Below are 12124 nucleotides of genomic sequence, written 5' to 3'. Positions count from 1 at the left end.
ATGATAAAAACAGGAGCGAACCAAAGATTTTACATGGGCATCCAAAGTCAGAGCTGAGTCAATACTAACACCAAGGCTCCTGATAGACTGTTTTGCAAATGTAGCAAGTGGACCCAAGTTTTCCATAACACTAGGTACAAAATTTTTAGGAGCACAAACAAGAACTTCAGTCTTCTCCTCATTTAGTTGAAGAAAGTTTCCAGCCATCCAACATCTAATGGAGTCTATGCACTTGTGCAAAATCTGTAGCTTGGAAACATCATGGGGCTTAAAGGAGATATATAACTGAATATCATCTGCATAGCAGTGATACGAAATGTCCTTAAAAGTGCTCAATAAGTGTTGAAGAGGAAGTAAATACAGTAAGAACAATAAAGGCCCCAAAACTGAACCTTGTGGCACACCATAGGCAAGAAAAGTAGAAGAGGAACTGTACTTCGAGGTAGCCACAGAAAAGGATCGTTCATGCAAATAGGATTCAAACCAGTCCAAAGCAGCCCCTGATATACCCACCAAACCTCTCAGCCTATCTAGCAGAATATGATGGTCCACAGTATCAAAGGCGGAGGTCAGGTACAACATCAACAGAACGGAGCATTCTCCTGCATCACATCTCATCAAAATGTCGTTGGAGACTCTAAGAAGTGTAGTTTCAGTAGAGTGAGCTCTACGAAAGCCAGATTGGAATTTATCCAGAATGCTGTATTCATCTAGAACAGCTATAAGCTGCTTAGCCACAACCTTTTCTAAAATCTTAGAAATGAACGGTAATTTTGAAATCGGTCTGTAGCTACTGAGAAGAGAAGCATCAAGCTTAGGTTTTTTTAACAGTGGGTGAATAACAGCATTCTTACAATAAACAGGGACCTGACCTGTTTATTGTAAGAAACCCTAACTTTATCAGTAAAGAGGTATCGGTACAAGATGTAACTTATGTTTGTCCTTCCTAAAGTACTTAACTCAATAGGAATTCAAGTTATGTTTAAACAGCCTGTGTGTCAATACATTTAGGTAGAAACCTCACAGCAAGTTCACTGCAGTGCAGCTAGCATGTGTGTTATTTCTAAAAACAGATTAAGTGGCAGGAAGGCAGAAAGTACTTTTTATATTAATTTAATGTGACAAGTTCAGATGACTGTGGTTCAAATGCAAAAAACTAAGCATCTTCGGTGTTGCAGTGAGAATACAGGGATTAAAAATAATCTGCAAATTTTAATCACACACCCATCTTTGTCCAGTGCTCTTTCAGATTTGGTTAGTATTTAGGCTGTACCTGGAAAGCAGACACCAGCAGCTTTGCAGCTTGAGCAAAAATTGGGAGATTGCAGTAGCTTCTTGGGCGCGTGCTGCCTCCCTATAGTTACATTTTAAATGTTTGGCTGCTTTATGGGGAAATTGGGCACCTGGTCCCACTTACCCCACCAAGCTTATACTAAACAGGTGCACTAATTTAAGACCTTTATACATTTAAATAAGTTCTACGAACCATTAACCACAATCATAAAATAGAGAAAATCTTAAAGAGACTGGATGTGGGTACCATGAATCCCCATGTGTCACAACAGTTATGATGCAACATTCATTTCTCAAAGAATGCAGAGACTTGTTTGGTATCAGCTTTTCACCATTTACCAAAGAATTTCTACAAGTCTGGGAAAAGCACTGGTGTGTTGGTTGATGTGGATTATTTTTTGCACAGGCTTAACAAAAAAACAAACAAAAAACCAAAAACAAAACGCATGAGCTAAATCAGACCTCAAGACTCCTGTTTAAAACATTCAAAGGTGCTCAGAAACTTGGCATCAAACGGATCAGCACATACAAAACATTTAGTAGTCAAGAGTATAAAGCACAAACTAAATGTTCATTTGAAAGGTCAGTCCAGTAGTCCAGCAGGTTCCACACTGCAGTTCCTAAAATAAAAGGCATAGATTTAATGTAGTGTTTGAAACTTGCCCTGCTCCCCTCAACAAGGATGATGTGCCTGAAAGAAACCCACAATAAATTCATTGATTTTGCGCATTTTGTTTTCTGATGTGCCAGTGTGGGTGGCTTACCGACATGAAGCTATGAAATGTTGGTATCTGATCTGCAGGGGGTGCTGAAGCGTCTTGGCCTGGTACAGTGGCACCTTGGGACTGTAGCTTGGCAATCGGGATTGGTAGTGTGACATGAAAGGCTGGTAGCGTGGCTGCTTGGCCTGGAGCTGGTAGAGTGGCCGTTTGGGCCATTGGGCTTCCAGAAGCTGCTTGAATTGGTAATATGTCTGCTGAGGCATGGGCTGAGGCTGAGGGTACAGGGGCAGAACGGCAGCCTGCTGGGGCACCTGCAGATGGAGGTACAGGGGTGGGAAGACTGCCTGCTGGTGCACCTGTGAATGGGGGTGCAGGGATGGAAAGACAGCTTGCTGGGGAACCTGTGGATGGGGGTGCTGGGACAGAAAGGCAGTCTGCTGGGAAACCTGTGGATGGGGGTGCTGGGGCAGAAAGGCAGGGCCCTGTGGTGGCTGAAGATGCAGGGGTGGGAAAGCCTTCTGCTGTGTTGCCAGAGGCAGAGAGTGTGAATGCAAACCAGTCTGCTGGAGAACCTGTGGATGGTGGTGCTGGTGCAGAAAGGCAGTCTTCTGGGGAACCTGTGGATGGGGGTGCTGGGGCAGAAAGGCAGGGCCCTGTGGTGGCTGAAGATGCAGGGGTGGGAAAGCCTTCTGCTGCGTTGCCAGAAGCAGAGAGTGTGAATGCAAACCAGTCTGCTGGAGAACCTGTGGATGGTGGTGCTGGTGCAGAAAGGCAGTCTTCTGGGGAACCTGTGGATGGGGGTGCTGGGGCAGAAAGGCAGGGCCCTGTGGTGGCTGAAGATGCAGGGGTGGGAAAGCCTTCTGCTGCGTTGCCAGAAGCAGAGAGTGTGAATGCAAACCAGTCTGCTGGGGAACCTGATGTGGATGATGTGGACGTAAACCAGTCTGCTGCTTCAACTTAGGGAGACTTGGTGGATGGTGTGGATGCAAATGAGACTGCTGGGTCACCTGAGAGAGACTGGGTGGATGCAAACCAGTGTGCATTGTCACCTGAGATAGACTGGGTGGATGCAAACCAGTGTGCATTGTCACCTGAGATAGACTGGGTGGATGCAAACCAGTGTGCATTGTCACCTGAGATAGACTGGGTGGATGCAAACCAGTGTGCATTGTCACCTGAGATAGACTGGGTGGATGCAAACCAGTGTGCATTGTCACCTGAGATAGACTGGGTGGATGCAAACCAGTGTGCATTGTCACCTGAGATAGACTGGGTGGATGCAAACCAGTGTGCATTGTCACCTGAGATGGAGTGGGTAGATGGTGTGGATGTAAACCAGTCTGCTGGCTCTGCTGAGGCACACTGGGTGGATGCAAAACAGCCTGCTGGCTCACCTGAGGCACACTGGGTGGATGCAAAACTGTCTGCTTGCTCTCCTTAGGCACACTGGGTGGATGCAAAACTGTCTGCTGGCTCACCTGAGGCACACTGGGTGGATGCAAAACTGTCTGCTGGCTCACCTGAGGCACACTGGGTGGATGCAAAACAGCCTGCTGGCTCACCTGAGGCACACTGGGTGGATGCAAAACTGTCTGCTGGCTCACCTGAGGCACACTGGGTGGATGCAAAACTGTCTGCTGGCTCACCTGAGGCACACTGGGTGGATGCAAAACTGTCTGCTGGCTCACCTGAGGCACACTGGGTGGATGCAAAACGGTCTGCTTGCTCTCCTGAGGCACACTGGGTGGATGCAAAACTGTCTGCTTGCTCTCCTGAGGCACACTGGGTGGATGCAAAACTGTCTGCTGGCTCACCTGAGGCACACTGGGTGGATGCAAAACGGTCTGCTTGCTCTCCTGAGGCACACTGGGTGGATGCAAAACTGTCTGCTTGCTCTCCTTAGGCAAACTGGGTGGATGCAAAACGGTCTGCTTGCTCTCCTGAGGCACACTGGGTGGATGCAAAACTGTCTGCTTGCTCTCCTTAGGCACACTGGGTGGATGCAAAACAGTCTGCTTGCTTTCCCGAGGCACACTGGGTGGATGCAAAACTGTCTGCTTGCTCTCCTTAGGCACACTGGGTGGATGCACCTGAGGCTGATGCAGTGCTGGCTTACCAACATGCTCTGACAACTCTGGCTTTTGGGGCTGCTTTACCTGGCAGCTCAGGGTTGGGCAAGGCCGGCAGGCAGACTGCTCCTTGTGCGGGCAGGGCCGGCAGCTAGGCCCCTGGGGTGGACAGGGTCGGCATGAAGGCTGCTTATTGGGTAGGCAGGAAGTTTTTAGTTGTTGTTGGGGCACCTGTGACTGCTTGGGTTTGCGCTGACGTGGTTGAGATGCCCGTAGATTTGGTAGGGGCTGAACATCAGGCTTTGGTTCTTTGGACACAGAGCCATTCTGTTTTAGGGTTTCAGATTCAGGGTGATACTGGTTAGTGGAGGACATAGTTGTGTTGTGGCTTTTTGCATTCAAGGGTGAGGTATGATTTCCAAATGTCTCACTACCATGCAAAGTGTCATTCCCAGAGTTAAGACTACTTAAATCCAATCGATCATCTGCAACAGGCACCTTCTGATCTGCATGATTTTCAAAAGGGACAGTGTTATAGGCTTTTAAGCAAAAATTTAAGTCTACAAAATGCAATGGTGTGTTTGCTTACCATTTGCTTGAGGTCCTCCCACAACTAACAAAAACAGCATCCACCATCTAGACAAAATACCAAAATGACTCTAAGCTTTAATAACACAACTTAAGAGATGGTTTGATACAGATATTAGTAAAAACTAGTGATGGGTCCAGAAACACTCACGCACCGACGCATGTATCAAGCTCCACTAGCGATGCCTTGCCGTGCGTCGATTTAAGAAAAAGTCACGTGATCGATACAGCTGCTGTATCGCTCATTGCCAACGCGCCAAACTGTGTTTAAATGGTACCGCATCCGCATCTGCCAACGGAATGAGTCCCCACCAAAAAAACAAAACACAAAATTACTCTCGCAAAGATTAAAAAAAAAAATAATAATAATACACATCTCTCCATAACACAATGGAGCCCGAAAGAAAAAGAAATGTTTCTGCTGTGTGGAATCATTTTGATCTTTTAACTGCAAATAAGGTAATAGTTTGTCTGTCTTTGTTTCAGTGTAATCTATCAGAATAGAGAGAAAAAAAAAAAAAAAAAAACAGCCATGTGATTTGAAGTGTAAATTATTCATTTCATTTTATGCAGGTTAAATGTCGCATCTGTTCTGCGGAGGATAAACCTATTTTTCTGAATAGAAATTTATAATAAACTGAGTCAAATGGGTAATATTACATTCACAATACTTTCATTTTAATTTTCACTTAATGTCATTCATAATATATTTTAAAGATGTCTACAATATTTGCAATATAGAAGATATAAAATGATTCCATGGAAAGTACAATACCTTACAGTGTATACAGTGCATATAAGTATGACTAGGTCATTGAATCAGTGTCTGTTGTGAGTCTCAAGTAAGTTGCCTGCAATGATATTTAAGGTCCAGCAGGTGTCAGTATGGAGCAAAACAGTCGACACAGTGTCGATACAGTTTGGGGAATGTGCTGAAACGCTTCACGAGGCCTCATCTACCCATCACTAGTAAAAACAGTTTTTAAAGCTTACCTTAATAAAAAACTCATGGTCTCAGCTGCAGGAAGCAGCAAACTCTGCCACTTCTCTCAGCTGCTACCAAATCAAGAAGCTGAAAAACACAGCAAGGCCAGTGCAGCCCTTTTAAAAAATTTTCCTCTCTGTCATGGGTGGTTAATTGGACTCAGGTGTGATTGTTTGTATGCAGGTGTAGCTAATTAGGAAACACTGTGGCCAACAGTAATGTTTTAATCTTCTTCATTATTCAACATTTGCACATAAATAAGTGACATATTATTCAGTACTTTTAAAAGTTTTCGGCAAAATTATCCACGCCCACTGCTGCACTATGAAGTCTGGGATATTTTGGGCCACGAAGTCTACGCCGTCACATCCTTAAAATTCAGGGAAATCAAGGACGCATTTGTGGCTGCATTTCGAGCAGCCTTTGAATTGGGACAGCCTCGCTGTCGCTGTGACGTAATCGGCCTTAAAATGCGGCCTTTAAGGCTGCAGACCCTGAATTGGGATACAGCCATATTCTACTGTTTTACATGGTGCTGTATGCAATACATTTTTTTTTTTTGTAAAGCATAATAGGTCAGGCTGGGCCAGTTCCTATGTATTTAACAGTTCTATCACTGATACTTTATTCTGTTTATTTATAGTCAATTACTAGTTTTTGGTCACTATTATTCTGGTATTTATTGTTATAAACTGTGTTTTAACTAGTTCTTGTTGTTTGGGGGCCCTTAAAAATGAATTATTTCTTGACCTATCTGAATCAGCTGTCTTAGGAACAGTTCTGTTTACGTTATATGTGCTTGCTTTAGGCAGTATTATTAGGATGCATAGTATACATTTTCACTGCTCTGCAGATGACACCCAATTTTATCTAGAAGCCAGATAACGCAAACCATTTAGATAAGCTGTAGGTATGTCTTAAAGACAAAGACGTCAATCACGTCTAACTTTCTTCTTAATTCAGATAAAACTGAGGTTATTGTATTCTGTCCTGAAAATCTTAGAAATATGGTATCTAACCAGATTCTTACTCTGGATGGCATTACCTTGGCCTCCAGTAACACTGTGAGGAACCTTGGAGTGAAGTTTGACCAGGACATGTCCTTCAATGCACATATTAAACAATTATGACTGCTTTCTTCCATTTGCACAACATCTCTAAAGTTAAAACTGTCCCATCTCAGAGTGACACTGAAAAACTAGTTCGTGCATTTATTACTTCTGGGGTGGACTACTGAAATTTATTATTATCAGGATGTAAGAAAAAACAAAAATCTCCCTTAAAAGCCTTCAGTTTATCCAAAACCCACAGCAAGAGCACTGATACGGTCTAGAAAGATCAAATTTCTCTTCCTTGCCTCGCTGTTAATCGAATTTAAAATCCTGCTCCTCTCATACAAGGTCTTGAATAATCAGCCCCCCCATCTTATCTTAAAGACCTTATAGTACTGCATCACCCCAATAGAGCACGTGTGTGATTCCCACTATCAGTGAGCTTCTATCCTCAGGCCAAGTCCTACGACCTTATGTCCCATTCCAGAACTTTCACTGTCATATCTGATTTGTTATATCAAACGCTGCTACACCGTTTGTTTATATTACCCTGCTCGCTGTTGTACATTACACTGGTCACTCTACTTGCATTGCTCTGTCAATAAATTGCCATGCTAACAAGGCAGAAAGCACTTTAACATTCCATTTGCACAATGTACATTTCCAGAGTTTAACCTTACTTATTGTTTAAGTCTTGATCAAAGGAGCAGTTCAGAACATTTCATTGTGTGTTGTACTTGTATGACAATGTGACAAAGACTCTTGTGGTTCCTGGAGTATTCAAAAGTAGGACAGGAGGCAGAGTCTTCAGCTGTCAGGCGCATCTTCTGTGGAACCACCTTCAAATTTGGATTTAGGAGACAGACACCATCTCTACTTTCAAAAATAGGCTTAAAACGTCTATTAAAGCATATAGTTGGGGCTGGATCAGGTGAACCAAAAACCTCCCTCTGTTACGCTGTAATAGTTTCTGGGGGATTCCCATGATGCACCAAGTATTTTTAGTCACCTTTCACACTGCGTTTATAAACCACTCCGTATTTAATCCTTAGTAATTATCTTTGGGGAGAGCTCTTCCACAGCATCTCTTATCTGCAGTGTAAAATTTCAATCTGCTTTGTATACAAGTTTCTACAAATTGTAACTCTTAACAGAAGGAAAGCATTGTGTTGGCATCATACACACATCTTGTCAAACTTTATTACCAAATCATTCAGTAAATGCTTAGAGAGTCAAGATGAAAGTTATTTTAATTGGGAAGGTCCGTACAACGATTCAGAAGGCTCAACATTGCTGTGCCTAAGAGAAAACATTCATGAATAAAGGCCATTGAAAACCAGTTATCTCATTAATCGTTTTCCATGACCATTGGTCCCTTTGTGTGGCTATTACATTAGCACCACGTTCTGTGCCTGAAAGAAATAAATCCCACTTAAAATTCACTCCTGTTACTCAGCCAGTAAGAAGAGCTCACCCAGATGAAGGTTGAGCAGAAATTGGACTGTTTAAAAAGTTTAACTTTCTAGAAGTAACTCACCTGGTGGGGATACTGGAGTTGCTTGCCTGGATAGACCAATAACTTTCCCCCTGTAGATGGGCAAGACAGTCATGTAGTGTGGACGCTTGGACTGGTAGTAAGGCTGGTAGTGTGGCCATTTTGCATGGTACTGAGGCATCTGGAGTGAGTATAGTGGCCACTTGGCCTGATAGTGAGGTCTCTGAAGCTGGTAAAGTGGACGGTCAGGCCACTGGGGCAGGAAACCAGGCAGCCTGAGTGGAGAACCAGGCCGGTGGGACACCCGAGGCTCCTTGGATTGGCAGAAGTGCTTGGGCGGGCAGGAAGGCTTCCACTTTGGCTGGGTTGCCCAAGATAGGGAGTCAACCTGCTGTCTGGGAAGCTGTGGTGCACTGGTGAACTGCTGGGCCTTCTGGGGAAAGCACAAAGCCTTTGAGCTGTGCCAGCATACACGCTGAATGGGTGCCTGAGGTTTATGCTGCTGCCGGGGGACCCGTGACTGCAAACCAGACTTCACTACCTGTGACATTTGATGATGTGCATAAAACTAGTTATCAGGCAGAGACTTGCACGGTTAGATTCACTGTTGTGCCAGGATCACTTGCCTTTGCATTCAGGGTTAAAGTATGAGCAGCATTTGACTCGCTGCGCCATAAAGCATTCACTCTGGGGTAACGACTACCTGAATCTGGTTGGTATCCAGCAAAAAGCAGTTTGTTAACCTTTAAGAATATTTAATCTATGCAATTAAACAGTGATGCAATTTAACTTGCTTACCGTTTGCTTGATGACTTCCAACAGTGAGAAGTAACAACAACAACAGCCAACTAAAGAAAACAAGTGTCTGTAAGCTCTAACTGAAAACTTTTAGCTTCATGGAAACCTATTTAGTACTTGCCTTAATGAAAACCTCATTGCTTCAGCAGCAAGAACCCACAAACCCAGCAGCTACTGCTGTCAGCTGCTACCAAACCAGGAGACCAGCAAAAGAACCTGAGCTCTCGAAAATCTTTAAAAGGTTTTCCCTTTATCTTGTTGATTAGGTGACCACAGGTGTTTCTACTTCAGAGCAGATTAAGCTCACTATGACACCAGGAAAGGACCTTGAGGTATTTTGCAACTCTTTGCAAATCATTTTCAGCAGCTTCCATTGTGCAGATGCTGTTCAGATGACTTAAATGTGAAAAACCTGCAGCTGAATTTGTTGGAGCTGCTGATTGGTTTAGATGTTTGTTCTTAAAGAAGCCTAAATATTTTCACTGGATTTCCAAATAGTATGATTTTAAATTATGAAGGTTAATTCTGCTAAAATAATACATGTGCAGCTGACAGAAGTATTCCGCCATTGGCTTTATGTCTATATCAACATGATTTCTATCAATAAAATCATTGCAAAGTTTGGAAATTCCTTTGCTACAAACATTAAAAAGTAGGTTTGGCTTAACAAACATAAACAACACATTAAATAAGTGTACTAGTCTAAAAATCTCCTTTATTTCATTTATTGCAAAAGTTTAAGAATATCATATAGCTTAGAAAAGACAGCCTGCTCACTTTACAGGTTACCACAGCTGATCGTGGGGCGACCGTGGCTCAGGGGGTTGGGAAGCGCATCTGTAACCGGAAGGTTACAGATACGGAGTAGTGCTCCCTCTAGTGGAGGGGATTGTAAAAGCTGCATTATTAGAGTTACAATAAAGTTTACTGAAGCAGAAAGCACCAACGTCTAAGAAAAAAAAAACCCTGTGAACTTTGCACACTCCTAGAAAACACATTGAAACACAAAGGTTTGCCAGGTGAACAGTATCTACTTTGATCCAATGTTTTAAAGAAAACAAGTTAGAAGCAGTTCTTAGCCTTCTGAGTGTAATGGAGTAGATGTGCTGTGGAATGGATATGGATACGTTCAATGGAAATGTTGCAAAAACCCTTTTGGGGCACACATTATGCTGGCAGCCTTTGTCAAAGATGGTGTAACAATATAGGGGATAATATAGGGATTTAGTTTAGCTTAACGCTAAACTAGATATTGAGCTTTTCAACAAATAAATAGACACGTATAGCAAAAATAATTATAGCAGTAGCTGTATTTTACTTTGAAAGGTCAGAACAGTGTTTCAATGTTGCAGTGCCTAAAACAGAAATCGTGAGTTCAGGAAAGTAACATCTGAACTCTTGGATGATCTGATAGGTTTCATTAGATAACCTTCCCCATTGTTTCTCTTAGTGTTGCTGCCTCATGCTTATTAGCTGCTGCGCCGGAAAGAAATTCATGTTAAACACAAAAGTCCCCCGATGTTGCCCTGCCTACTTTTATAACGTCCTAGCGGAGACAGTTTGATTACAAAATTTGAGGGGAGAAAAAAAAAGAAAAAGATTTGGATCATAATTTTAATGAGTCTGCTTGAAAAACTTATTTCCAACGTGCATATCTGATCTGCTGGGGGTGTCGAAGATGCTTGATTCGAAAGAGCGGAGTCTTGGGTCGGTGTCCTAGCAGCCTTTCCCGGTAACGGGATATCATGGGCCGGTAATGTGAGTACTTGGCCTGGTAGCGAGGGATCAGGAGCTGGTAGGGTGGCCGTTGTGGCCACTGGGCCATTTGCGGCTGCTGGAGCCGGATACTTGGCCGGGGTACCTGCTGCCACTTTAGGGCCGAACCAGGCTGCTGGGGTGCCTGAGCCACCTGTGCCCATTTGAGTTCAGCTCTAGGCTGCTGGTACACCTCTGCAAATTGTAGCTGTTGGAGAGGGGATTGATGCATTTGGATTAAATCCAGCCGCTGGTGTGATGAACCAGGCTCCTCTGGCACCCACAGCTGCTGAGATGGAGAGTAGAACTCTGGGGATACCTGGGACACCTTAGGCACCCCCAGCCGGTTGAGTGGAGAACGGGGCTGCTGTGGTACCTCCAGCTGCCAAAGTGGAGGACTACGCGGCATTGGCACCTGCAAGAGCACCTGTGATGGGCATGTAGTCTCACTGGGTGGGGAGGTAGGTGGCGGCACCTGGGGCTCCTGTGACTGCCTGGATGAGAAGGTACGCTGCTGTTGGAGCACCTGTACCTGAAAACCAGACTCCACTTCTTTTAGTGGAGGTTCAGTATTACTTAATGAATACTGGAGATCTGGCAAAGACCCATTTTGTGCCAGTGTTTCGGCTTCAGGCTGATAATCCACTGTTACTGTTGTGCTGTAGTTACTCTCATTCAAGGTTGAATTATAGTTATCAAGTATCCCACTGGTCCCCAATGTCTCATTTTTAAAGTAAATGCTTAAATCCAGTTGATCATCCGTATGGGCTAATTCTTGATCTGTGAGAGAACATTGGAATATGTTAGACAAAAATGTTGGTGCATAAAATTATCAAATTTTATTTGCTTACCATTTTCTTGATGACTTTTGACAGCTAGCAAGAACAACAGCAACCATCTAGACAAAAGAGACTATAAGCTTTAATAGTGACATTAAAAATATGTTTGATTTAACTTTTAAAAAAACTTCTTTAAGGCTTGCCTTAATATAAACATCATAGCTTCAGCTACAGGAAGCAGCAAAGACAGACACTTCTGTCAGCTGCTATCAAACTATGGACCTAGAAACTAATGAACAGACAGTAAGGCAGCGAAACTCTTTGCAGAACTTTATTTTCTTACCTTCTGGCTTAATTGGCCAGCTGTGTGACTACTTGAAGCCAGGTGAAGCTAATTAAGAAACCAGCGAAGCACAATGAGGCACTGCAGGCAGATTTAAGCAACACTCTGCCAACCTTCAGTTCAGCTTTCTTCAAATGTTTTATCAGGGTTGTTTGAAATGAAGCAGACCTGCGTAGTGTTCAGATTTCTTAATATTTATATTTAATATATTTTTATATCTAAAATCTGTTTGTTTTTAAAATCAG

At 43.4% G+C, this 12124-nt stretch overlaps 2 protein-coding genes across 7 annotated transcripts; both read right to left on the bottom strand.

Annotated features, from left to right (window-relative positions):
* Window positions 1-1125: 1125 nt before the first annotated feature.
* LOC309714453 (uncharacterized protein) lies at window positions 1126-9272 on the bottom strand. Of its 6 annotated transcripts, XM_082546932.1 has the most exons (8): window positions 9124-9272; window positions 9003-9052; window positions 8827-8913; window positions 8247-8741; window positions 4828-4961; window positions 4674-4720; window positions 2058-4590; window positions 1126-1913 (listed from the first exon to the last, which is right to left on the bottom strand). In XM_082546932.1, the coding sequence occupies exons 5-8, from the start codon at window positions 4833-4835 to the stop codon at window positions 1877-1879; spliced, it is 2625 nt and encodes an 874-aa protein (XP_082403058.1). In that variant the 5' UTR covers window positions 4836-4961; window positions 8247-8741; window positions 8827-8913; window positions 9003-9052; window positions 9124-9272; the 3' UTR covers window positions 1126-1876. The 6 variants fall into 6 exon arrangements, with proteins under 6 accessions (XP_082403058.1, XP_082403059.1, XP_082403061.1 ...); XM_082546933.1 differs by lacking the exon at window positions 9003-9052; XM_082546935.1 differs by lacking the exons at window positions 8827-8913; window positions 9003-9052 and having other exon boundaries at window positions 8247-8637.
* Window positions 9273-10299: 1027 nt separating this feature from the next.
* LOC309714969 (uncharacterized protein) lies at window positions 10300-11867 on the bottom strand. Its single transcript, XM_082547739.1, has 3 exons — window positions 11740-11867; window positions 11609-11655; window positions 10300-11537 (listed from the first exon to the last, which is right to left on the bottom strand). Exons 1-3 carry the CDS (start codon window positions 11754-11756, stop codon window positions 10639-10641), a joined length of 963 nt encoding a protein of 320 aa, XP_082403865.1. The 5' UTR covers window positions 11757-11867; the 3' UTR covers window positions 10300-10638.
* Window positions 11868-12124: the final 257 nt, after the last annotated feature.

This window comes from Aulonocara stuartgranti, assembly GCF_965226115.1.
Source record: "Aulonocara stuartgranti genome assembly, chromosome: 9".
Taxonomy (NCBI): domain Eukaryota; kingdom Metazoa; phylum Chordata; class Actinopteri; order Cichliformes; family Cichlidae; genus Aulonocara; species Aulonocara stuartgranti.
This window is presented reverse-complemented; position numbering and strand designations above follow the sequence as displayed.

Excerpts from the sequence above, each read along its gene's own strand:
- LOC309714453 (XM_082546931.1), bottom strand. Across the intron at positions 4,591-4,673 it reads GGGAGGACCTCAAGCAAATG|ATCAGAAGGTGCCTGTTGCA; the intron begins GTAAGCAAACAC and ends AAAATCATGCAG. Across the intron at positions 1,914-2,057 it reads CATTTCATAGCTTCATGTCG|GAACTGCAGTGTGGAACCTG; the intron begins GTAAGCCACCCA and ends CTTTTATTTTAG.
- LOC309714969 (XM_082547739.1), bottom strand. Across the intron at positions 11,538-11,608 it reads CAAAAGTCATCAAGAAAATG|ATCAAGAATTAGCCCATACG; the intron begins GTAAGCAAATAA and ends GTTCTCTCACAG.